This window comes from Sylvia atricapilla, unplaced genomic scaffold (assembly GCF_009819655.1).
Source record: "Sylvia atricapilla isolate bSylAtr1 unplaced genomic scaffold, bSylAtr1.pri scaffold_164_arrow_ctg1, whole genome shotgun sequence".
In the NCBI taxonomy this organism is placed as follows: domain Eukaryota; kingdom Metazoa; phylum Chordata; class Aves; order Passeriformes; family Sylviidae; genus Sylvia; species Sylvia atricapilla.
Genome location: NW_027077093.1, coordinates 6,432 through 28,260, shown reverse-complemented (window position 1 = coordinate 28,260; position 21,829 = coordinate 6,432). Strand labels below are relative to the sequence as shown.

Genomic DNA, 21,829 nt, shown 5'->3' with positions numbered 1-21,829 from the left:
GGATGGGACGTCCTGAGACTGGGATTGGATTTCTGGGATGGTGTGGGGTGGGAATAGGGGATGGGATCCGTGGGGTGGGAATAAGGGATGTCTGGAGATAGGGACTGGATCTATGGGATGGCGACATGGGATGGGATTGGGATATGGGATGGGGCCAGTGGATGGGATTTACAGGATTTATGGGATGGGATTGAGGGGATTGATGGGATTGATGGGATGGGATTTATGGGATTTATGGGATTTACAGGATTTACGGGATGGAATTTATGGGATGGGATTTACAGGATTGACGGGATTTACAGGATTTATGGGATGGGATTGATGGGATTTATGGGATATGATTTACAGGATTGACGGGATTTACAGGATTTACAGGATGGAATTTATGGGATTTACAGGATTTATGGGATGGGATTTATGGGATGGAATTTATGGGATTTACAGGATTGATGGGATTTATGGGATGGAATTTGTGGGATTTATGGGATGGGATTTATGGGATTGATGGGATTTACAGGATTTCAGGAGTGACGGGCTCGGGCGCCGCGGCAGGACAGAGGCGAGAGCCGGGGGTGGATTTATTAGAAAATAAAATGTTTAATAAAAGAGCAGCTCCTGCTCCCTTCACAGCACGGGGGGAGGGGCGAGGGGACAGCGACAGGGACACGGGGACAAGGGGGAGGGGGAGGGGGAGGAGGGGGAGGAAGAGGAGGCGGCGCCCCTCCCCCACCCGCCTCCAGCCAGTGTTCCCAAATCCACAAAGCCGGGGGCTCCGGGGGCGCTCAGGAGCCGGCCAGGTAAATCCCTGCGGGGACAGGGGGGGACAGGGACAGGTGGGCACGGGGACAGGTGGGCACAGAGCAGGGTGGGCACGGGGACAGGTGAGCATGGGGACAGGTGGGAATGGGGAAAGGTGGGGACAGGGACAGGTGGGCACAGGGACAGGGACAGGTGGGGACAGGGACAGGTGGGCACGGGGACAGGGACAGGGGGGGACAGGGACAGGTGGGCACGGGGACAGGTGGGGACAGGGACAGGTGGGCACGGGGACAGGTGGGCACGGGGAAAGGTGGGGACAGGGACAGGTGGGACAGGGGACAGGTGGGCACAGGGACAGGTGGGGACAGGGGACAGGTGGGGACAGGGACAGGTGGGGACAGATGGGCACGGGGACAGATGGGCACGGGGACAGGTGGGCACGGGGACAGGTGGGCACGGGGACAGGTGGGGACAGGGACAGGTGGGCACGGGGACAGGTGGGCACGGGGACAGGTGGGGACGGGGACAGGTGGGCACAGGGGACAGGGGACAGGTGGGCACAGGGAAAGGTGGGGACAGGGACAGGTGGGCACGGAGGAAAGGACCCCCACGCGCCCCCAGGATGGCACAGAGCAGGGAAGGGACCCTCTGGAAAGGGACCTCGGCACCTCAGGGCCATGGGGACAATGGGGAGGGGACCCCGAGCGCCCCGAAGGGCAGGGAAGGGACCCCCAATACCCCAGGAATGGGACACTCAATACCCCAGGGAAGGGACCCCAAACACCCCAAGAAGCAGGGAAAGGACCCCAGGAACCCCCGAGGAGCAGAAAAGGAACCCCTGAGCACCCCCAGGAGTGGAGAAGGGACCCCAGGCAGGAAAGAGACCCCCGTGCACCCCAAAAAGCAGGGAAGGGACCCTCAATACCCCAGGGACTGGACTCTGTGCACCCCGAAGACCCCAAAGGAAAGGACCCCAGGGAGCAGAGAAGTGCACCCCAAGGAACAGAAAAAGGACCCTGAATACCCCAGGGGAAAAAAACCCTGAATACTCCAGAGAGAAAAAACCCTAAATATCCCAGGGAAAGGACCCCAGGGAAAGGACCTTAAATACCCCGGGAAAAAAAAAAAAACCCGAAATACTCCAGAGAAAAAAACCCTAAATACCCCAGGGAAAAAAACCTTAAGTACCCCAGAGAAGAAACCCCAAATACCCCAGGGCAGGGACCCCAAATACCCCAGGGCAGGGACCCCCCGTCCCCCCAGACCCCAGGGGATGGAGAGAGAACCCCACACCCCCCAAGGCCACCCCTGTCCCCCCCCAAAAACCCCACCTGTAGCAAACCTCTTCTTGACCAGCGACATTCGGTACCCGGCGCCCGCCAGCTCCACCTCCACCCCCGACAAGGTGCTGCCCTCGCTGCTGAACTGGGCGGCCACTGGGCTGGGTTTACTGGGTCCCCCCAGCGGCTCCCAACTGGCCGAGAGCCGCCCGCAGCCTGGGGGGACACAGCGCAGGGGGTGGGCATCAGGAGGAGACCCCCCACCCAAAAAAAACCCCTCGGGTTTCCCCATTTCTCTCTCGTTTTCCCCCGAGGTTCTCACCGCCCTGCCCCGGGGCACCGGGAATGTCCAGCAGCTTCCAGAGCAGCCGCTTCTCCTCCAGGTTCCTGCCGGGAGAAGGAGGGCTCAGGATCCGGTTTTTTGGGGGGCTCAGGATCCTCTTTTCCCAAGGTTCAGGATTCCCTTTTCCCAAGGATCAGATTCCCCTTTCCCCAGGTTCAGCATCCTCTTTTCCCGGCTCAGAATCCCCTTTTTGAGAGGTTCAGGATCCCCTTTTTGGGGGCTCAAAATCCCCTTTTCCCAAGGTTCAGAATCCCCTTTTCCCAGGGCTCAGAACCCCCTTTTTGAGGAGCCCAGAATCCCCTTTTCCCAGGGCTCAGAATCCCCTTTTGAGGGGCTCAAAATCCCCTTTTCCAAAGGTTCAAGATCCCCTTTTCCCAGGGCCCAGAATCCCCTTTTCCCAAAGTTCAAGATCCCCTTTTCCCAGGTTCAGGATCCCCTTTTTGGGGGGCTCAGAATCCCTTTTCCCAGAGCTCAAGCCCCCACACCCTCAAACTCCAGCCCTTCCCACCCATCCCTGCCTCAGTCACTCCATCAACAACCCCATTTCCCAGTTCAGTGTCCCCAGTTCCCAGTTCGGTGTCCCCAGTTCCCAGTTCGGTGTCCCCATTTCCCAGTTCGGTGTCCCCAGTTCCCAGTTCAGTGTCCCCTTCTCCTGCTCTGGGAAGGTTCAGGACCCCGTTCCTGTGTCCCCCTCTACCCCAGGGGTTTTTGGGACCCCAAACCCTCCATCTCCCACCCTCAGGACCCCAGCCCCCGTGTTCCCCACCCTGTCAGAGTCCAAGACCCTCCATCTCCCCCCAGGCCCAGCCCATCCCCATTGTCCCCGCTGTCCCCGTTATCCCCATTGTCCCTGCTGTCCCCATCATCCCCGCTGCCCCTGTTGTCCCCGTTATCCCCCCTATCCCTGCTGTCCCCACTGTCCCCGGTGTCCCCGTGTCCCCGTTATCCCTGTTGCCCCGTTATCCCCATTGTCCCCGCTGTCCCTGGTGTCCCCATTATCCCCGCTGTCCCCGTTATCCCCGTGTCCCCGTTATCCCTGTTGCCCCGCTGTCCCCGTTATCCCCGCTGTCCCCATTGTCCCCGTTATCCCCATTGTCCCCGCTGTCCCCGTTATCCCCGTTGTCCCCACTGTCCCCGCTGTCCCCGTGTCCCCACTGTCCCCGCTGTCCCCGCTGTCCCCGCTGTCCCCGTGTCCCCGGTACCAGCAGGCGGGGGGCTGCGGCCGCAGGTTGCTCAGGGGCTCCTCCAGGGGCAGCAGGACGTGCACGTTGCCCAGGGGCACGGGCAGCGCCAGCGCGGCCGCGTTGTAGCCGTACTCCACCGAGACCCGCGTGGCGCCGGGCGCGCACTCCCAGCGCACACACAGCCTCAGGGGCGCCGAGCCGGGGCCCAGCCGCGAGAACTGCGGGTTTGGGGGCACGTTAATGGGGTTTGGGGGGCGTTAGAGGGGTGTTAATGGGGTTTGAGGGGTGTTAATGGGGTTTGGGGGGCGTTAGAGGGGTGTTAATGGGGTTTGAGGGGTGTTAAGGGGGTTTGGGGGGCGTTAGAGGGGTGTTAATGGGGTTTGGGGGGCGTTAGAGGGGTGTTAATGGGGTTTGAGGGGTGTTAAGGGGGTTTGGGGGGCGTTAGAGGGGGGTTAATGGGGTTTGGGGGGCGTTAGAGGGGTGTTAATGGCGTTTGGGGGGCGTTAGAGGGGTTTGGGGGGTGTTAATGGGGTTTGGGGGGCGTTAGAGGGGTGTTAATGGGGTTGGGGGGGGTTAATGGGGTGGTAATGGGGTTTGGGGGGCGTTAGAGGGGTGTTAATGGGGTTTGGGGGGCGTTAATGGGGTTCGGGGGGCATCGGGACCCTCCCGTGCCCAGGGTGGGTGGGTCCCCGCTGGGAAAGGTCAGCACCACAGACGCTGCATCTCCCACCCCGAGAAGGTTTGGGATCCCAAACCCTGCATCATCTCCCACCCTGTGAGGGGGTTCGGGACCCCAAACCCTGCAACTCCCACCCCATTCAGCCTCACAACCCCAAACCCCCCATCTCCCACCCCGTGGGGGTCCGGGACCCCAAACCCCACATTTCCCACCCCGTGGGACCCCCGCCCCCGGCTGTCACCTGGTACTTGAGCAGGGCCACGTTGTAGTAGGGCGCCGTGGGGCTCTGCTCCGCCTGCCGCTGCAGGTGCCCCGTCAGCGCTGCCATGTTCAGCCAGAAATCCCTGCAGCTGGGGTCACTCTGCGAGGGGTCACTGCGGGCGTGGGGGGAGAGGGGCGGCAGGCTCTGGGTACCCCCAAAAGCTGAGACCCCGAAACCCAGCCCCAAACCAGCCCCCGGCCCGCTGGGAGCCCCGAAATTCAGCTCCCTCATTGCTGAATTCCCAGGATGCCCAGAGATCAAAAAATCCCCAAATCCCAAAACTCAGCTCCCCCATTGCTGCACCCATCACCCCCCAAGGCCTCTGTGCCCTCCTGTCCCCCAAAACCCTGCACCCATCACCCCCCAAAGCCCCTGTACCCCAAAACCCGCCCCATCAATGCACTCACACCTCCCAAAGTCCCCTCCTGTCCCCCAAAACCCTGCACCCACCACCTCCCAAAGCCCCTGTACCCCAAAACCCTGCACCTGTCACCTCCCAAAGCCCCTGTACCCCAAAACCCGCCCCATCACTGCACTCACACCTCCCAAAGTCCCCTCCTGCACCCCAACATCCTGCATCCGTCACCTCCCAGAGCCCCTATATCCCCCCAAAACACCCCAACAACAACCCCCCAGCCCTGTCCCCCGTGTCCCCCCATATCCCCCGTGTCCCCGCGCTGGCCCCCGTGTCCTGCGCTGCCCCCCCGTGTCTCCCATGTCCCTGTGCTGTCCCCCCTGCCCCCGCGCTGTCCCCCGTGTTCCCCCATGTCCCTCGTGTCCCCTGTGTCCCCGTGTCCCACATGTCCCCCCGTGTCCCCGTGCTGTTCCCCATGTCCCCGAGTGTCCCCCGTGTCCCCCATGTCTGCCCCGTGTCCTGCAGGTCCCTCATGTCCCCCCTGTCCCCCCGTGTCACCCATGTCTCCCATGTCCCTGCGCTGTCCCCAGTGTCCCCGTGCTGTTCCCCGTGTCTCCGCAGTGTCCCCCATGTCCCCGAGTGTCCCCCCATGTCCCCATATCCCCACGCTGTCCCCCCCTGTCCCCCTGTGTCCCCGTGTCCCCGCAGTGTCCCCATGTCCCCGTGTCCCCATGCTGTCCCCAGTGTCCCCGCGCTGTCCCCCATGTCCCTGTGTCCCCACAGTATCCCCCGTGTCCCCTGTGTCCCCCATGTCCCCGTGTCTCCGCAGTGTCCCCCATGTCCCCGTGTCCCCACGCTGTCCCCATATCCCCACGCTGTCCCCCCGTGTCACCCCGTGTCCCCCTGTGTCCCCATGTCCCCCGTGTCCCCGTGTCCCCACCTGTAGAGCAGCTCGGCGTTGGGCACGAACTGTTGGATGGCGGCCGCCTGCAGCAGCCTGAAGCTGAGCACGGGCGGCGCCGCGGGGCCACTGAGCACCCGCAGCAGCCCCGCGGGGAACGACATGGTCAGCTCACCTGTCACCTTCACCAGGCAGCTGCGGGGACAGCCGGGGGCAGGGGACATGGCCCAGGGGTCAGGGGGACAGCCGGGGGCAGGGGACACGGCCCAGGGGTCAGGGGGACAGCTGGGGTCAGGGGACACGGCCGGGGGCAGGGGGCACAGCCAGGGGTCAGGGGATATGGCCGGGGTCAGGGGACACGGCTGGGGTCAGGGGATATGGCTGGGGTCAGGGGGACACAGAGACATTGGGTCGGGGGACACAGCCTGGGGTCAGGGGACACGGCCCAGGGGTCAGGGGGACAGCCGGGGGCAGGGGACACGGCCGGGGTCAGGGGACACGGCTGGGGTCAGGGGACACGGCCAGGGGTCAGGGGACACGGCCCAGGGGTCAGGGGACACACCCAGGGGTCAGGGGACACACCCAGGGGTCAGGGGACACGGCTGGGGTCAGGGGACACGGCCCAGGGGTCAGGGGACACACCCAGGGGTCAGGGGACACGGCCCAGGGTCAGGGGACACGGCCCAGGGGTCAGGGGACACGGCCAGGGTCAGGGGACACAGGGACTTTGGGTCAGGGGATATGGCTGGGGTCAGGGGACACGGCCAGGGTCAGGGGACACGGCTGGGGTCAGGGGACACGGCTGGGGTCAGGGGACACGGCCCAGGGGTCAGGGGACACGGCCCAGGGGTCAGGGGACACACCCAGGGGTCAGGGGACACGGCCAGGGGTCAGGGGATATGGCTGGGGTCAGGGGACACGGCCCAGGGGTCAGGGGACACGGCCGGGGTCAGGGGGACACGGCCGGGGTCAGGGGGACACAGGGACTTTGGGTCGGGGGACATGGCTGGGGTCAGGGGACATGGCTGGGGTCGGGGGACACGGCCCAGGGGTCAGGGGACACGGCCCGGGGGCAGGGGGACACGGCCAGGGGTCAGGGGGACACGGCCAGGGGTCAGGGGGACAGCTGGGGGTCAGGGGGACACGGCCCAGGGGTCAGGGGACACGGCCCAGGGGTCAGGGGATATGGCCGGGGTCAGGGGGACACAGGGACTTTGGGTCGGGGGACACGGCTGGGGTCGGGGGACACAGCCAGGGGTCAGGGGCCACACCCAGGGGTCAGGGGACACACCCAGGGGTCAGGGGACACGGCCCAGGGTCAGGGGACACGGCCCAGGGGTCAGGGGACACGGCCAGGGTCAGGGGACACAGGGACTTTGGGTCAGGGGATATGGCTGGGGTCAGGGGACACGGCCAGGGTCAGGGGACACGGCTGGGGTCAGGGGACACGGCTGGGGTCAGGGGACACGGCCCAGGGGTCAGGGGACACGGCCCAGGGGTCAGGGGACACACCCAGGGGTCAGGGGACACGGCCAGGGGTCAGGGGATATGGCTGGGGTCAGGGGACACGGCCCAGGGGTCAGGGGACACGGCCGGGGTCAGGGGGACACGGCCGGGGTCAGGGGGACACAGGGACTTTGGGTCGGGGGACATGGCTGGGGTCAGGGGACATGGCTGGGGTCGGGGGACACGGCCCAGGGGTCAGGGGACACGGCCCGGGGTCAGGGGGACACGGCCAGGGGTCAGGGGGACACGGCCAGGGGTCAGGGGGACAGCTGGGGGTCAGGGGGACACGGCCCAGGGGTCAGGGGACACGGCCCAGGGGTCAGGGGATATGGCCGGGGTCAGGGGGACACAGGGACTTTGGGTCGGGGGACACGGCTGGGGTCGGGGGACACAGCCAGGGGTCAGGGGACACGGCCAGGGGTCAGGGGGACACGGCCCAGGGGTCAGGGGACACAGCCGGGGGCAGGGGACATGGCCGGGGTCAGGGGACACGGCCGGGGTCAGGGGGACACCCACGAGGGTCAGAAGGACACCCCGAGGGTCAGGGGGACGCAGGGACTTTGAGGACTTTAGGTCAGGGGGACACCTCAGGGGTCAGAGGGACACCCCAAGGGGCCAGGGGCCAGCCCCGGGTGTCACAGGGACACCTCTGGGGGTCACAGGGACACAGGAACTTCGGGGACTTTGGGTCAGGGGGACACCCACAAGGGTCAGGGGGACACTCCCGAGGGTCACAGGAACACCTCCGAGGGGTCAGGGGGACATAGGGACTTCGGGGACTTTGGGTCAGGGGCCACCCCCGAGGCAGAGGGACACGCCAGAGGTCAGGGGGACACCCCTGGGCAGGACACGGCGGCCACGGGGGACCCCCGGTGTGGGAAATGGGGTTTGCAGGGAATTCTGCAGGGAATTTTGTAGGGAAATCCCACATCAAACAGATCTGTGCCAACCCCGGGACGGGAAATGCGGGTTGGAAATGCCACGGGAGGGGACAGACACTGCTCAGAGACATGGAGCTGGAAGGTTTTAAACCCTTCTGAGCTGCCCCATCTCCGGGCCAGAAAAGGGACAGAAAAGGGACAATCTTTACCCATCCCCGGCTCAGAAAAGGGACAGAAAAGGGACCGAAAAGGGACCGAAAAGGGACAATCTTTACCCATCCCTGGGTCAGGAAAGGGATTCAGAAAAGGGAGAGGAAAGGGACAGAAAAGGCACAGAAAAGGCACAGAAAAGGCACAGAAAAGGGGCAGAAAAGGGGCAGAAAAGGGACAATTTTCACCCATCCCCGGGTCAGAAAAGGGACAGAAAAGGCACAGAAAAGGCACAGAAAAGGCACAGAAAAGGCACAGAAAAGGGGCAGAAAAGGGGCAGAAAAGGGGCAGAAAAGGGACAATCTTTACCCATCCCCGGGTCAGAAAAGGGACAGAAAAGGGACAGCAAAGGGACCGAAAAGGCACAGAAAAGGCACAGAAAAGGGGCAGAAAATGGGCAGAAAAGGCACAGCAAAGGGACAATCCCCGCCCGTCACCTGTCGGCGTCGCGCCCTTTGAAGTAGGCGTGCACGTACTCGGTGAAGGCGGCGGCCACGGGCAGCGCGTCCTGCGAGCCCAACACCACGGGGCTGGGGCCGCGGGACAGCCCTGGGGAGAGCCGGCAGGGGTCAGCCAGGGCCGGGACCCCCACCCCGGGGTCCCCCCGCCCCAAAACCGGCCCCGGGCACGCACCGAGCGCGGGCGGCGCCGCCGAGAAGAAGCCGCGCTCGCCCAGGCTGGCGGGCGCCGAGTGCGAGGGGCCGCAGCTCCACGAGGGTGACGGGCTCAGCGAGCGGGACTGCGGGGCCAGAGGGGCACCCATGGGTGTCTGCGGGCCCTGCGGTGCTGACTGCTGCAGCCCCGAGTGCTGAATCCCTGAATTCCGCATCCCTGCGTCCCCAGATCCTACAGCCCCGAGTGCTGAATGCTACAGCCCCCAATTCTGCATCCTGCATCCCCGAATCCTGAATCCTGCAGCACCAAATCCTGAATCCTACGGCTCCCAATTCTGAATGCTGCAGCCCCGAGTGCTGAATCCCTGAATTCCGCATCCCTGCATCCCCAAATCCTACAGCCCCGAATCCTGGATCCTGCAGCCCCGAGTTCTGAATCCTACGGCCCCCAATTCTGAATGCTGCAGCCCCGAGTTCTGAATTCTACAGCCCCGAATCCTCAATCCTACAGCCCCCAATTCTGAATCCTGAATGCTGCAGCCCCGAGTTCTGAATGCTGCAGCCCCGAGTTCTGCATCCTGCATCCCTGAATTCTGAATCCTGCATCCCTGAATCCTGAATCCTGCAGCACCAAATCCTGAATCCTACGGCCCCCAATTCTGAATCCTACAGCCCCCAATTCTGAATCCTGAATGCTACAGCCCCGAGTTCTGCATCCTGCATCCCTGAATTCTGAATCCTACAGCCCCGAATCCTAAGCCCCCAATTCTGAATCCTGAATGCTACAGCCCCGAATCCTGCAGCTCCAAATCCTGCACTCCTGAATTCCGCATCCTTCAGCCTCAAATCCTGTATCTCTAAATCCCGCATCTCTGCACCCCTGCAGCCCCCAATTCTGAATTCTACAGCCCCGAATTCTGAATGCTACAGCCTCCAATTCTGAATTCTACAGCCCCGAGTTCTGAATGCCCGCAGCCCCACATCCTGCACTCCTGAATTCCACATCCCTGCAGCCCTGAATTCACATCCCTGTGCATCCTCAAACTCCCCCATCCCTGAATCCCTGCATCCCCAAATCCTGCATCCAGCACCCCTCAATTCCCAAACTCTGTATCCCTGCGTCCAACATCCCTGAAGTCCTGAATCCCCACATCCCCCGTTATCATCCCCCCGGGAATCTCCTCCCAGTTCCCCCTTCCCAGCGCCGCCATTCCCATACTGGGAGCACTGGGAAGCCACACTCCCCCTCCCGGGTGTCCCCTCTCCCCTCCCGGGGGTCCCCTCTCCTCTCCCGGGGGTCCCCTGTCCCCTCCCGAGGGTCCCTGTCCCCTCCCGGGGGTCCCCTCTCCCACTCGGGTGTCCCCTGTCCCCTCCCGGGGGTCCCTCTCCCCTCCCGAGGGTCTCCTGTCCCCTCCCGGGGGTCCCTCTCCCCTCCCGAGTGTCCCCTCTCCCCCTCCCGAGGGTCCCCTCTCCCCTCCCGGGGGTCTCCTGTCCCCTCCCGGGTGTCCCCTCTCCCCCTCCCGGGGGTCCCCTCTCCCCCTCCCGGGGGTCCCTGTCCCCTCCCGGGGGTCCCCTCTCCCCTCCCGGGTGTCCCCTCTCCCCCTCCCGGGTGTCCCCTCTCCCCCTCCCGGGTGTCCCCTGTCCCCTCCCGTGGGTCTCCTGTCCCCTCCCGGGGGTCCCCTTCTCCCCTCCCGGGGGTCCCCTGTCCCCTCCCAGCGGTCCCCTGTCCCCTCCCGGGGGTCCCTGTCCCCTCCCGAGGGTCCCCTGTCCCCTGTCCCCTCCCGGGGGTCCCTGTCCCCTCCCAGCGGTCCCCTGTCCCCTCCCGGGGGTCCCTGTCCCCTCCCGGGGGTCCCTGTCCCCTCCCGGGGGTCCCCGGCCCCGCACCAGGTCGCTGTTGCTGCCCGGCCCGGCCGGGGGTCGCTTGGTGCGGGAGCGGCGCGGGGGCGCCACCAGAGGAACGTCCCGGGGGGCGGCGCTGGGCCAGGAGGGGGCGGCATCTGCGGGGGGGGCGGGAACGGGGGGTGAGGGGAGACCCCCGACACGGCAGGACCCCTCCCCACAAAGATCCAAAACCTCCCCCGGGACCCAGGACCAACCCTCGGGGTCCAGGATCAACCCCCGGGACCCAGGACCACCCACCCCCGGGATCCAGGACACCCACCCCCGGGATCCAGGACACCCACCCCCGGGACCCAGGACACCCACCCCTCGGGGTCCAGGACACCCACCCCCCGGGGTTCAGTTGGGCTGGGTTCAGCCCGGTTCTGGGGTGGGGTGAGGGGCTGGAGTTGGGGTGATGGGGGGCAGACTTGGGGGTCATTGGGGGACAGGGTCAAGGGTAATGGGGGTCAGAATTTGGGGTTACGGGGGGCAGAGTTTGGGGGTTCTGGCAGTCAGATTTCGGGGTCACAGGGGGCAGATTTCAGGGTCACGGAGGGACGGAGTTGGGGGTTACGGGGGGCAAAGTCCGGGGGTTCCGGCAGTCTAGTTTCGGGGTCATGGAGGGGCAGATTTCGGGGTCACGGGGGGACAGATTTTGGGATCACAGGGGGACAGAGTTCAGGGGTTCTGGCAGTCAGATTTCGGGGCAATGCGGGGCAGATTTCAGGGTCACGGGGGGCAGATTTCGGGGTCACGGGGGGCAGATTTCGGGGTCACGGGGGGCAGATTTCGGGGTCACGGGGGGCAGAGTTTGGGGGTTCTGGCAGTCAGATTTCAGGGTCACGGGGGGCAGATTTCGGGGTCACGGGGGCAGCTCCCCCAGCACTCACCCGGCTCCGACAGCAAAGGGGGGGTCCCTGCCGAGCGCCCCTCGCTCAGCCTCGGCCCCGGCCCGGGGCAGCCCCAGGGCGAGGGGCTGGAGGACTCCCCCCCGCTGGCGGGGGCCGGCGAGGAGGAGGAGGAGGAGGCCGAGTTGGAGGAAGGACGAGTGACGGGGGGCTGCTCCCCGCCGGGGCTGCGGGGTCTGCCCCACACCTGGGGGTCCCCAAAAGGATCCGGCGAAGGGGCTTCCCGTGGGACGGGACCGCTGAGGCAGCGGCTGCGACCCCGGGGCGCGGCCCCCGCGTCCCCCCAGAGCCCCTCGGCGCCGGCGCCGCTGAAAACGGCGAAGTTGGGGGGCTCGGGGAGGCGGCCCGAGGGGCTGCGGGGCCGGGGGGCCCAGGCGCTGCTGCCGGCGGGGTTGGGGGGCTCCGGTTTGGGGCCGGGGCTCTGCGGAGTGCCCGGCTGTGGGGTCCAGGGCCGGGAGTCCGGGGAGGGGCCGGGAGCGGGGTGCGACGGCGAGTCCAGCCCCGAGTCCTCCACGTTCTCCGGGGACGAGGAGGAGAAGGGCGACGAGGACGAGGTGAGGACGTAGGAGCGGGGGGCTGCGGGGCGGCTGCGGTCAGGGCACGGACCCCTCCCCACGGGGGGAGCTCCCATCCCATTCCTGGTACTGTCCTCATCCCGTTTCCATCCCCTTCCCCATCCCATCTGCATCCCCATCCCCTTCCAATCCCAGTCCTCACTCCATTCCACATCCCCATCCCATTCCCCCTCCCCATCGGTCAGAGCGCGGACCCCTCCCCACGGGGGGAGCTCCCATCCCATTCCTCATCCCATTCCCATTCCCCATCCCGTTCCCACCCCGTCTCCATCCCCATTCCCACCCCCTTCCCCATTCCCTTCCGATCCCATTCCTCATCCCCATCTTGTCCCCATCCTGTTCCCATTCCCCATTCCCCTTTCCCAACCTGTTCCCATTCCCAATCCCATTCCCATTCCCAATCCCATTCCATCTCCCATGCCATTCCCAATCCCATTCCCAATCCCATTCCCATTCCCGTTCCCATTCCCATTCCCATTCCCAATCCCATTCCCGTTCCCCCAGTCCCTCACCCGGGAACTCCTCAGTCTCAAACGCCGACTCCAGGGGCGGCCCGAAGAGCGCGGCCGAGGGCTCCGTGTCCTGGGGGGGCTTCCCGGGCCCGCTGGGACAGGGACACGGCTGGGGGGGGCTCACAGCCCACCCGGGACCCCTCCCAAATATGGGGGTGGCCACCCCACGGCACCCCGATCTGTCCTTGTCCCCTACCTGTTCACCTGTGCCGCCGGCAGAGCCCTCCTCGTGCTGTCACCTGCGGGGACAGGGGACGCTGCAGTGCGACTGTCCTCAAGTGTCCCCCAAAGCCCCCCCAGGACCCCCAGGCCAGTCTCACCCGCCGCCAGTGTCCCCTCGGGGTCCGTGTCACCCGGCGCCGGGGTCAGGGATGTGGCGTGTCCTGCGGAAGGATGTCACCGTGAGGGGACATGGGGTGGCTCAAGAAGGTGGGGGGTGTCCCCAGGGGGTGGACAAGTGGGCAGGGAACGGGGCACAGGAAGGACACGATGTCCCTAAGGAATGGGGCTCAGGAAGGGTGGCACTGTCCCCAAGGAATGGGATTTGGGAAGGACACGATGTCCCCAAGGAATGGGTTTAAGAAGGGTGGAATTGTCCCCAAGGGAGCTCAGGAATGCCACCGTGTCCCCAAGGCAGAGGTCCCAGGAATGCCACCGTGTCCCCAAGCAGTGGCTCCCAGGAATGATGTGATGTCCCCAAGAAAAGGGTCTCAGGAAGGGTGGGATGTCCCCAAGGAAGGGGTCTCAGAAACGACATCATGTCCCCAAGTCAGGGCTCCCAGGAATGATGTGATGTCCCCAAGGAAAGGGTCCCAGCAATGACACAATGTCCCCAAGGCAAGGGGCTCAGCAATGACATGGTGTCCCCAAGGAAAGGGTCTCAGGAAGGGTGGCATGTCCCCAAAGCAGAGGGCTCAGGAATGACACAATGTCCCCAAGGAGGCAGGGCTCTCAGGAAGGATGGCATGTCCCCAAGGAGGCAGGGCTCTCAGGAAGGGTGGCATGTCCCAAAGGCCCCCAACAATGCCACCACGTCCCCAAGGCAGGGCTCTCAGGAAGGGTGGCATGTCCCAAAGGAAAGGCTCTCAGGAAGGGTGGCATGTCCCCAAGGCCCCCAACAACGCCACCACGTCCCCAAACCACCCCCGGCCCCACTCACGCCACGCCTGCCTCCTGACCGTGCCCTGCGAGGAGACAAAGGTGACAACGCTGAGGTCACCCCGAGGGAAGGGTCACCCCGCTGTCCCCACATCGCCCCCGGGCTCACCCCAAGGCCGCCGGGGGCCAGGATGAGGTTTCCCACGGTGGCCTTGAGCTGCTCCACGGTGGCCTGGGCGCTGTCCCGCGGCTCCACCGGTTTGATGTGCACGTAGAACTTGCGCGGCTCCTCCGAGTCCTCGTAATCCGAGTCGCTGGAGGAGCAGCAGCCCCCCGGATTCTCCGCCTCCCCTGAGTCCCCACAGGTCAAGGCCGTTCCCGGTGGGAATTTGCCGCGGATACACGTCAAAAATAAAAAAAAATCCACCCATGCAAAAAAAAAAAATTCCCCCCCGCGCAGAAATCCCTGCGGTTTTCGCCTCGGAATTGTGCCGGGTTTTTCCCCTACTCAAAATTCCTCAAAATTCCCAGGTTTTGGCCCCCAGAATTCGCGGGTTTTCCCCTTAGAAATTTCCAGTTTTTCTTTCCCAGAAATCCCCAGGTTTTTCCCCCACAATTTTCCCAAGTTTCTCCCCAGAATTCCCGGGTTTCCACCTCCAGAGTTCCCAGATTCTCCCCTCAGAATTCCCCAGGTTTTCCCTCAGAATTTCCCAGAGTTTTCCCCCTCAGAATCCCCAGGTTTGCCCCCCAGAGTTACCAGATTTTTCCCCTGGAGTTTCCAGATTTTTTCCCCAGAATTCCCAGGTTTTCCCCCAGTGAGTTCCCGGTTTTTCCCTCAGAATTCTCAGGTTTCTCACCCCAGAATTCCCGGGTTTTCCCCTCCAGAATTCCCACTTTCCTTCCAGAATTCCCAGTTTTCCCAAGGATACCGCGGGCGGTGTCCGGGCGCACAGTGAAGCCATCCTCGTCCACCTCCGGGCAGCCCTGCGGGGACATTCCCAGTGCTCCCAGTTTGGGACTGGGGCACTCGGGGGGTCAGGGGGGCACTGGGACACTCACCAGGTCGTTATCCGGGGATTCCCTGCGGAATGACACCGGGACAGTCAGGGGGTGCAGGGGGGTGGGAATTCGGGGATGAGGGAATACAGGGGTACAGGAATTTGGGGATGTGGGAATTTGGGGATACGGGAACTTGGGAACTCCAGGGTGCAGGAATTCAGGGATATAGGACATGGGAATTCAGGGATGTGGGAATTCAGGGATATAGGACATGGGAATTCAGGGATGTGGGAATTCGGGGATATGGGGCATGGGAATTCAGGGATGTGGGAATTCGGGGATGCAGGGATTTGGGGATATAGGATGTGGGAATTCAGGGATGTGGGAACTCCAGGGTGCAGGAATTCAGGGATATAGGACATGGGAATTCAGGGATGTAGGGATGAGTGAATTCAGGGATGCAGGAATTTGGGGATGTAGGACATGGGAATCCAGGGATGTGGGAATGTGGGAACTTCAGGGTGCAGGAATTCAGGGATATAGGACGTGGGAATTCAGGGATGCAGGGATTTGGGGATATGGGATGTGGGAATTCAGGGATACGGAAATTCAGGGATATAGGACATGGGAATTCAGGGATGTGGGAGTTCGGGGGCACAGGGATGAGGAAATTCAGGGATGTGGGAATTCCAGGGTGCAGGAATTCAGGGATATAGGATGTGGGAATTCAGGGATGAAACAAGGCAGGGACACAAAGCTGCCAGGATGCAGGAATGCTGAGATGCAAAAACACAGGGACGCTCAGATGCCGGGCTGTGGGAATGCAGGGATCCAGGAACAAAGGGATGCAGGGACACAAGGCTTCAAGGGTGCAAGGATGCAGGGTGCAGGAATTCCAGGGTGCAGGAATGCTGGGATGCAGGGATGGAGGATGCAGGGATGGAGGATGCAGGGATGCCAGGATTTGGGAATATAGGGATGCAGGAATGCCAGGGGGCAGGGATTTGGGAATGCAGAGGGATGCAGGAAGACCGGGATACAGGGATTTGGGAATGCAGAGACACAGAACACCGAGATGCAGGAACGCCGGGATTTGGGAACACAGAGACACAGGAACGCCGGGATTTGGGAATACAGAGGGATGCAGGAACACCGGGATTTGGGAACACAGAGACACAGGAACACCGGGATTTGGGGCTGGGCCCTTACACGGCGTCCCGCTCGCGCTCCCTGCGGCCCAGGCCCGGGATCCGGAACGCTTTGCTGCGGCTCCTCTTGGGCCCTGGGGGTCAGGGCCGGGTGAGGGGGAGCCCCGGGAGCCCCCCGGGGCCCGGCCGGGTGCAGACGTACTTGCCTTCCTGCGCTGGCGCCAGCCGGTACTCCTCGAAATCCAGCGCTCCTGCGGGAGAGCGGGGTCAGCCGGGATCAGCCAGGATCGGCCCCGGGATCAGCCGGGATCAGCCGGGATCGGCCCTGGGATTGGCCCCGGGATCGGCCGGGATCAGCCCCGGGATCAGCCGGGATCGGCCCCGGGATCAGCCCTGGGATCGGCCGGGATCGGCTGGGATCGGCCCCAGGATTAGCCGGGATCGGCCCCGGGATCGGCCGGGATCAGCCCCGGGATCAGCCGGGATCAGCCCCGGGATCGGCCCCGGGATCAGCCCTGGGATCGCCCCGGGATCGGCCCGGGATCGGCCCGGGATCGGCCCCGGGATCGGCCCCGGGATCGGCCCCGGGATCGGCCGGGATCGGCCCCAGGATCAGCCGGGATCGGCCCCGGGATCAGCCGGGATCAGCCCAGATCAGCTGGGATTGGCCCTGGGATCAGGCATCAGCTCAGGATCAGCCCAGATAAACCGGGATCAGGGATCAGCTGGGATCAGCTCAGATCACCCAGGATTGGCCTGGATAAGCCAGGATCAGGGATCAGCTCAGGATCAGCCCCGATCAGGATCACCCCTGTACCAGCTGGGATCAGCCAGGACCAGGGATCAGCCTGGGATCAAGCTGGGATCAGCCCAGATAACCTGGGATCAGGAATCAGCCTGGGATCAAGCCGGGATCAGGCCAGATAACCTGGGATCAGGAATCAGCCTGGGATCAAGCTGGGATCAGCCCAGATAACTTGGGACCAGGGATCAGCCTGGGATCAAGCTGGGATCAGCCCAGATAACCTGGGACCAGGGATCAGCCTGGGATCAAGCCGGGATCAGCCCAGATAACCTGGGACCAGGGATCAGCCTGGGATCAAACCGGGATCAGCCCAGATAACCTGGGATCAGGGATCAGCTCAGGATCAAACCGGGATCAGCCCAGATAACCTGGGATCCGGGATCAGCCTGGGATCAAGCCGGGATCAGCCCAGCCGGGATCCGGGATCCAGCCCAGCTCACCTGGCCGCTCTCTCCCCGTGCCCTTGCTCTCGGCAAACCTCCGCAGCAGCATCTCGGTGCCGATGTTCTCCACGTTCTGTTTGAACTCCTCGTGCACCTGGAGAGGGGACAAACAGAGAAAAGGGATGGGGCAGGGGCTTGGAATAACGAGGGGAAACGGGAATGGGGCCGCTCACCTGGGCACTCACCTGGCCGATCTGCACGTGGGTGTCCTCCACCGAGTGCGAGTAGGACCCGATGAGCCCCTTCATGTGCCGCAGGTGGGCCTCCTCCACTTCCTGGAAGCGCTGGGGAGGGGAAAACGGGGGGCTCAGGAAGTGGGGGGGCGTCCCAAGGGATGGGCGGGTGGGCACGGAAGGGTTTGGGATGGGTGGGATGTCCCCATGGACATGGAGGAGGTTTGGGATGGGTGGGATGTCCCCATGGAAGTGGGTTTGGGATGGGTGGCACGTCCCCTTGAAAGGGTGGCGGGTCCCCACAGAAGGGTGGCATGTCCCAATGGAAGGGTGGCATGTCCCCAGTGCCCATCCCTGCCCACATCCCCCCCTGCCCATCCCCTTCCCCAGTCCCATCAGTGCCCATCCCTTTCCCCAATCCCATCGGTTCCCATCCCTTTCCCCAGTTCCCACCCTGCCCATCCCTTTCCCAAATCCCCCCAGAGCTAACCCCTTTCCCAATAATCCCACCCCATTCCCAGTCCCGTGCCCACCATGGCCCAGTCCAGCTGTGCCCATCCCTGTCCCAAATAATCCCATCCCTGTCCCCAGTCCCGTGCCCATCCCTGTCCCAAATCCCCCTGGTTCCCACCCCATTCCCAATCCCGTGCCCACCACGGCCGAGTCCAGCTGTGCCCATCCCTGTCCCCAATCCTCAATCCCGTGCACATCCCTGTCCCAAATTCCCAAATCCCCAGTCCTGCGCCCATCCCTGTCCCCAGTCCCAATTCCCCAATCCCGTGCCCATCATGGCCGAGTCCAGCCGTGCCCATCCCTGTCCCCAATGATCCCATCCCTGTCCCCATTCCCAGCCCCGTGCCCACCATGGCCGAGTCCAGCCGTGCCCATCCCTGTCCCCAATGATCCCAGCCCTGTCCCCAGTGATCCCAGCCCTGTCCCCAGTGATCCCAGCCCTGTCCCCTGTCCCCAGCCCCGTGCCCACCATGGCCGAGTCCAGCATTCGCTGCTCGAAGTCGGCGCGGGCCGTGTTGTATTTCTCCACCGCCCGGCGCAGCGCCTCGCCCGCCTTCCGCGACTTCAGCTCCGCCTGCGCCACCGCCCGGCCACACGCGGGGGACAGCCGGGGGACAGGGGACAGCCGCGAGAATGACAGCGATCGTCAGGGGACAGCCGGGGGACAGGGGACAGCCGCGAGAATGACAGCGATTGTCACGGAGGGGACAGAGACCGCCCGGCCACACACGGGGGACAGCCGGGGGACAACGACAGGGATCGTCAGGGAGGGGACAGAGACCACCAGGGGACAGCCGGGGGACAGGGGACAGCCAGGGGATGACAGCGATAATCAGGGAGGGGACAGGGGACAGCCAGGGGACAGGGGACACACGGGGAACAGCCGGGGGATGGGACAGTCGGGAGAATGACAGGGATCGTCAGGAACGGGACAGGGACCACCCAGGGGACAGGGGACACCAGGGGACAGCCAGGGGCCAGCTGGGAGAATCACAGGGATCATCAGGAGCAGGACAGGGACCAGCCAGGGGACATCCAGGACAACGACAGGGGTCATCAGGGAGGGGACAGGGACCACCCAGGGGACAGGGGACAGCCGGGAGAAGGACAGGAATCTTTGGGAAGAGGACAGGAACCATCCAGAGGGGACAAAGAACAACACAGGACAATGACAGAGGCCACCAGGAGGGGGACAGGGACCACCCAGGGGGGACAGGAACCACTCGGGGGGGGCGACAGGAGCCATCAGGGAAGGGACAGGGACACCAGGGGACAACAGAACCATCGAGGGAGGGTCGAGAATCACAAGGGAAGGGACAAGGACCACTGCGAGGGAGTGACAGTGACCACAGGGAGAGGACCCAGGGACCATCAGGGAAGGGCCAGGGACACCACCAGGAGCCAGGGACCAGCCGGGAGGGAGAGAAACCATCCAGGGGGAAGACAGGAGCCATCAGGGAGGGGACAGGGACCATCCAGGGAGGGGACAGTGATCACAGGGAGGAGGAATCAGAACCACAGGGAGGGGACGGGGACCACTGAGACCATCAGGGACCATCAGGGACAGGCCAGGAGCCACCACCAGGAGTCAGGGACCACCCAGAGGGACAGGAACCACCCCGGGGGGGGAGGACCAGGGCCACCCCGGGGTGTCACCTTGTCGATCTCCTTCTGGCTGGTGCCCTCCTTGCGCAGCCTCTCGTACTCCTGGCACTTGCTGTGGTAACTCTCCTTGGACTTGGGCAGCAGCTGGGCCACCCCGTGCAGCAGCTGCACGGCCTCCAGCGTCCCCGACACCTCCTCCTTGGACTGCCAGGGGACACCAGCGTGGGCTGGGGGACACCGGGGCAGGGGGGGGAAGGTAGGGGACAGGACGGGGACATCAGCGAGTGGTGTGGCACCTTCTTGTGCACCCGGCCCTGCTCCTCGCCGTAACGAGAGATCTCCTTGATGAGCTCGTGCAGCTTCTTCATCAGCTCCAGGTGGCACAGGGCCAACTTGTCCGAGGAGATGCGGAAAACCTCCCAGAGAGGAGCGAAGGTCCTGCTCGTGGGGACGCCACGAGGGTCACCCAAAGTCCCCGAAGCCACCTCGAGGTGCCCCAAAAAGCCACCTCTCCCCCGTACCCCAGCTGGGTGCCGTTGGTGGCCATCTTGGACAGCTTCACCATGGCCTTGGCGTAGTTCTCCTCGATGGCAGCTCTGGGGAGGGGGATTTGGGGTGGGGACGGGATTTGGGGGTGTCCCAAAGGCCCCATGGCAGGGGTTTTTGGGGGGACCCCCGGGTACCTCTCCCGGACGAAGTCGGCGAGTTCCTTGGTGGAGATCTGCCCGTGCTTCATGTTGTGGTAGAGCACGTCGAAGCCGTGGTTCTTCTCGCCCTGTCAGGAGACCCCTCCCCGCCCTCAGACCCCAAATCCCAAATCCCAAATCCCCCCCACCCTCAGACCCCAAATCCCAAATCCCAAATCCCCCCCACCCTCAGACCCCAAATCCCCCCACCCTCAGACCCCAAATCCCAAATCCCAAACCCCAAATCCCAACCCCCCCCACCCTCAGACCCCAAATCCCAAATCCCCCCCACTCAGACCCCAAATCCCAAATCCCCCCACCCTCAAATCCCAAATCCCCCCACCCTCAGACCCCAAATCCCAAATCCCAAATCCCCCCCACCCTCAGACCCTCAAATCCCAAATCCCCCCACCCTCAGACCCCAAATCCCAAATCCCCCCCACCCTCAAACCCCAAATCCCAAACCCCAAATCCCCCCACCCTCAGACCCCAAATTCCAAATCCCAAATCCCCCCACCCTCAAATCCCAAATCCCAAATCTCCCCCACCCTCAGACCCCAAACCTCAAATCCCAAATCCCCCCCCCTCAGACCCCAAACCCCAAATCCCAAATCCTCCCCCCCCCAGAGACCCCAAATCCCAAATCCCAAATCCCCCCCACCCTCAAACCCCAAATCCCAAATCCCCTTTTCCCTGGGACCAAACCCCCCAAAACAGGGCGCTGAACCCCCAAACCCCAAACTGAGCCCCCCCAAAACCCCCCGGGGTTATTTGGGGTGTTGTGCCCCCCACCCCCAAAATGTCTCCAGCTCAGCCCAACCCCCCCTCGGCCCCGCGGGGGGAGGGGACAGGTGACACCCCCCCCCCCGGGGAAACTGAGGCAGGAGGAAGAGGAAGGTGACAGCAGCTGCCCGACAAACCAGGAAGAGCCGCCGGCCACGTGATTTCCCCCCTGTCCCCCCCCTATATTTGGGGACCCCCAGGGAGGGGAGGGAGGGGACAGCGATGTCACCACAGCTGGGAGACCCCCAGACCCCCCCCCCACACACACACCGCGAACACCCCATTAATTAATTAACGGCATTAACGGAAATTAACGGGCCTTTACGCGACTGGAAAATTCCCCCCCCCCCCCCAAAAAAAAAAAGGGGTTTGGGGATCTCTGAAGGTGGGGGGCACCCAAAGGTGGGTGGGGGGCACCCAAAGGTGGGTGGGGGGCACCCAAAGGTGCTGAGGGGGGGGTCCCGCCTTACCCAGAAGTGCTCGGTGAAATAGGACATTTTGGGGAGGGGGGGGGGGTGTGACAACACCGCAGCTCAACTCCCGGTACCCTGAATTGGGGGGGACACACCGGGCCTTTATCGGGGGGTCCCACCGGGGGTCACCCCCCACCCCCAACCCGTGTTTTATCGCTTTTCCCGGGAAAACGCAGCTCCGGTGACCATGGAAACGGGCAGGTTTTCCCTCCTCCTCCCCATGCAGCGACCCCTCCCCAAGGTGCTCGGTACC

The 21,829-nt window shown here is 64.1% G+C and overlaps 1 protein-coding gene across 1 annotated transcript; it reads right to left on the bottom strand.

The window, feature by feature from the left end:
• Nucleotides 1–748: 748 nt before the first annotated feature.
• FCHO1 (FCH and mu domain containing endocytic adaptor 1) lies at nucleotides 749–21,613 on the bottom strand. Its single transcript, XM_066340245.1, has 27 exons — nucleotides 21,574–21,613; nucleotides 20,318–20,409; nucleotides 20,156–20,230; nucleotides 19,931–20,072; nucleotides 19,686–19,838; nucleotides 18,499–18,603; nucleotides 17,529–17,627; nucleotides 17,341–17,437; nucleotides 16,302–16,346; nucleotides 16,157–16,229; nucleotides 15,008–15,029; nucleotides 14,878–14,932; nucleotides 14,118–14,299; nucleotides 14,010–14,034; nucleotides 13,171–13,233; nucleotides 13,047–13,089; nucleotides 12,851–12,942; nucleotides 11,746–12,339; nucleotides 10,859–10,971; nucleotides 8,994–9,099; nucleotides 8,798–8,909; nucleotides 5,803–5,958; nucleotides 4,487–4,619; nucleotides 3,585–3,784; nucleotides 2,362–2,426; nucleotides 2,091–2,255; nucleotides 749–805 (listed from the first exon to the last, which is right to left on the bottom strand). The coding sequence occupies exons 1-27, from the start codon at nucleotides 21,598–21,600 to the stop codon at nucleotides 783–785; spliced, it is 3,057 nt and encodes a 1,018-aa protein (XP_066196342.1). The 5' UTR covers nucleotides 21,601–21,613; the 3' UTR covers nucleotides 749–782.
• Between the last annotated feature and the right edge of the window lie 216 nt (nucleotides 21,614–21,829).

Bases quoted from the DNA above. Each gene is read 5' to 3' on its own strand.
- FCHO1 (XM_066340245.1), bottom strand. From the start codon at position 21,600: ATGTCCTATTTCACCGAGCACTTCTGG. The intron at 14,933-15,007 runs GTGAGTGTCCCA...ATGTCCCCGCAG, and splicing joins AATCCCCGGATAACGACCTG to GGCTGCCCGGAGGTGGACGA. The intron at 14,035-14,117 runs GTGAGCCCGGGG...GTCTCCTCGCAG, and splicing joins TGGCCCCCGGCGGCCTTGGG to GGCACGGTCAGGAGGCAGGC.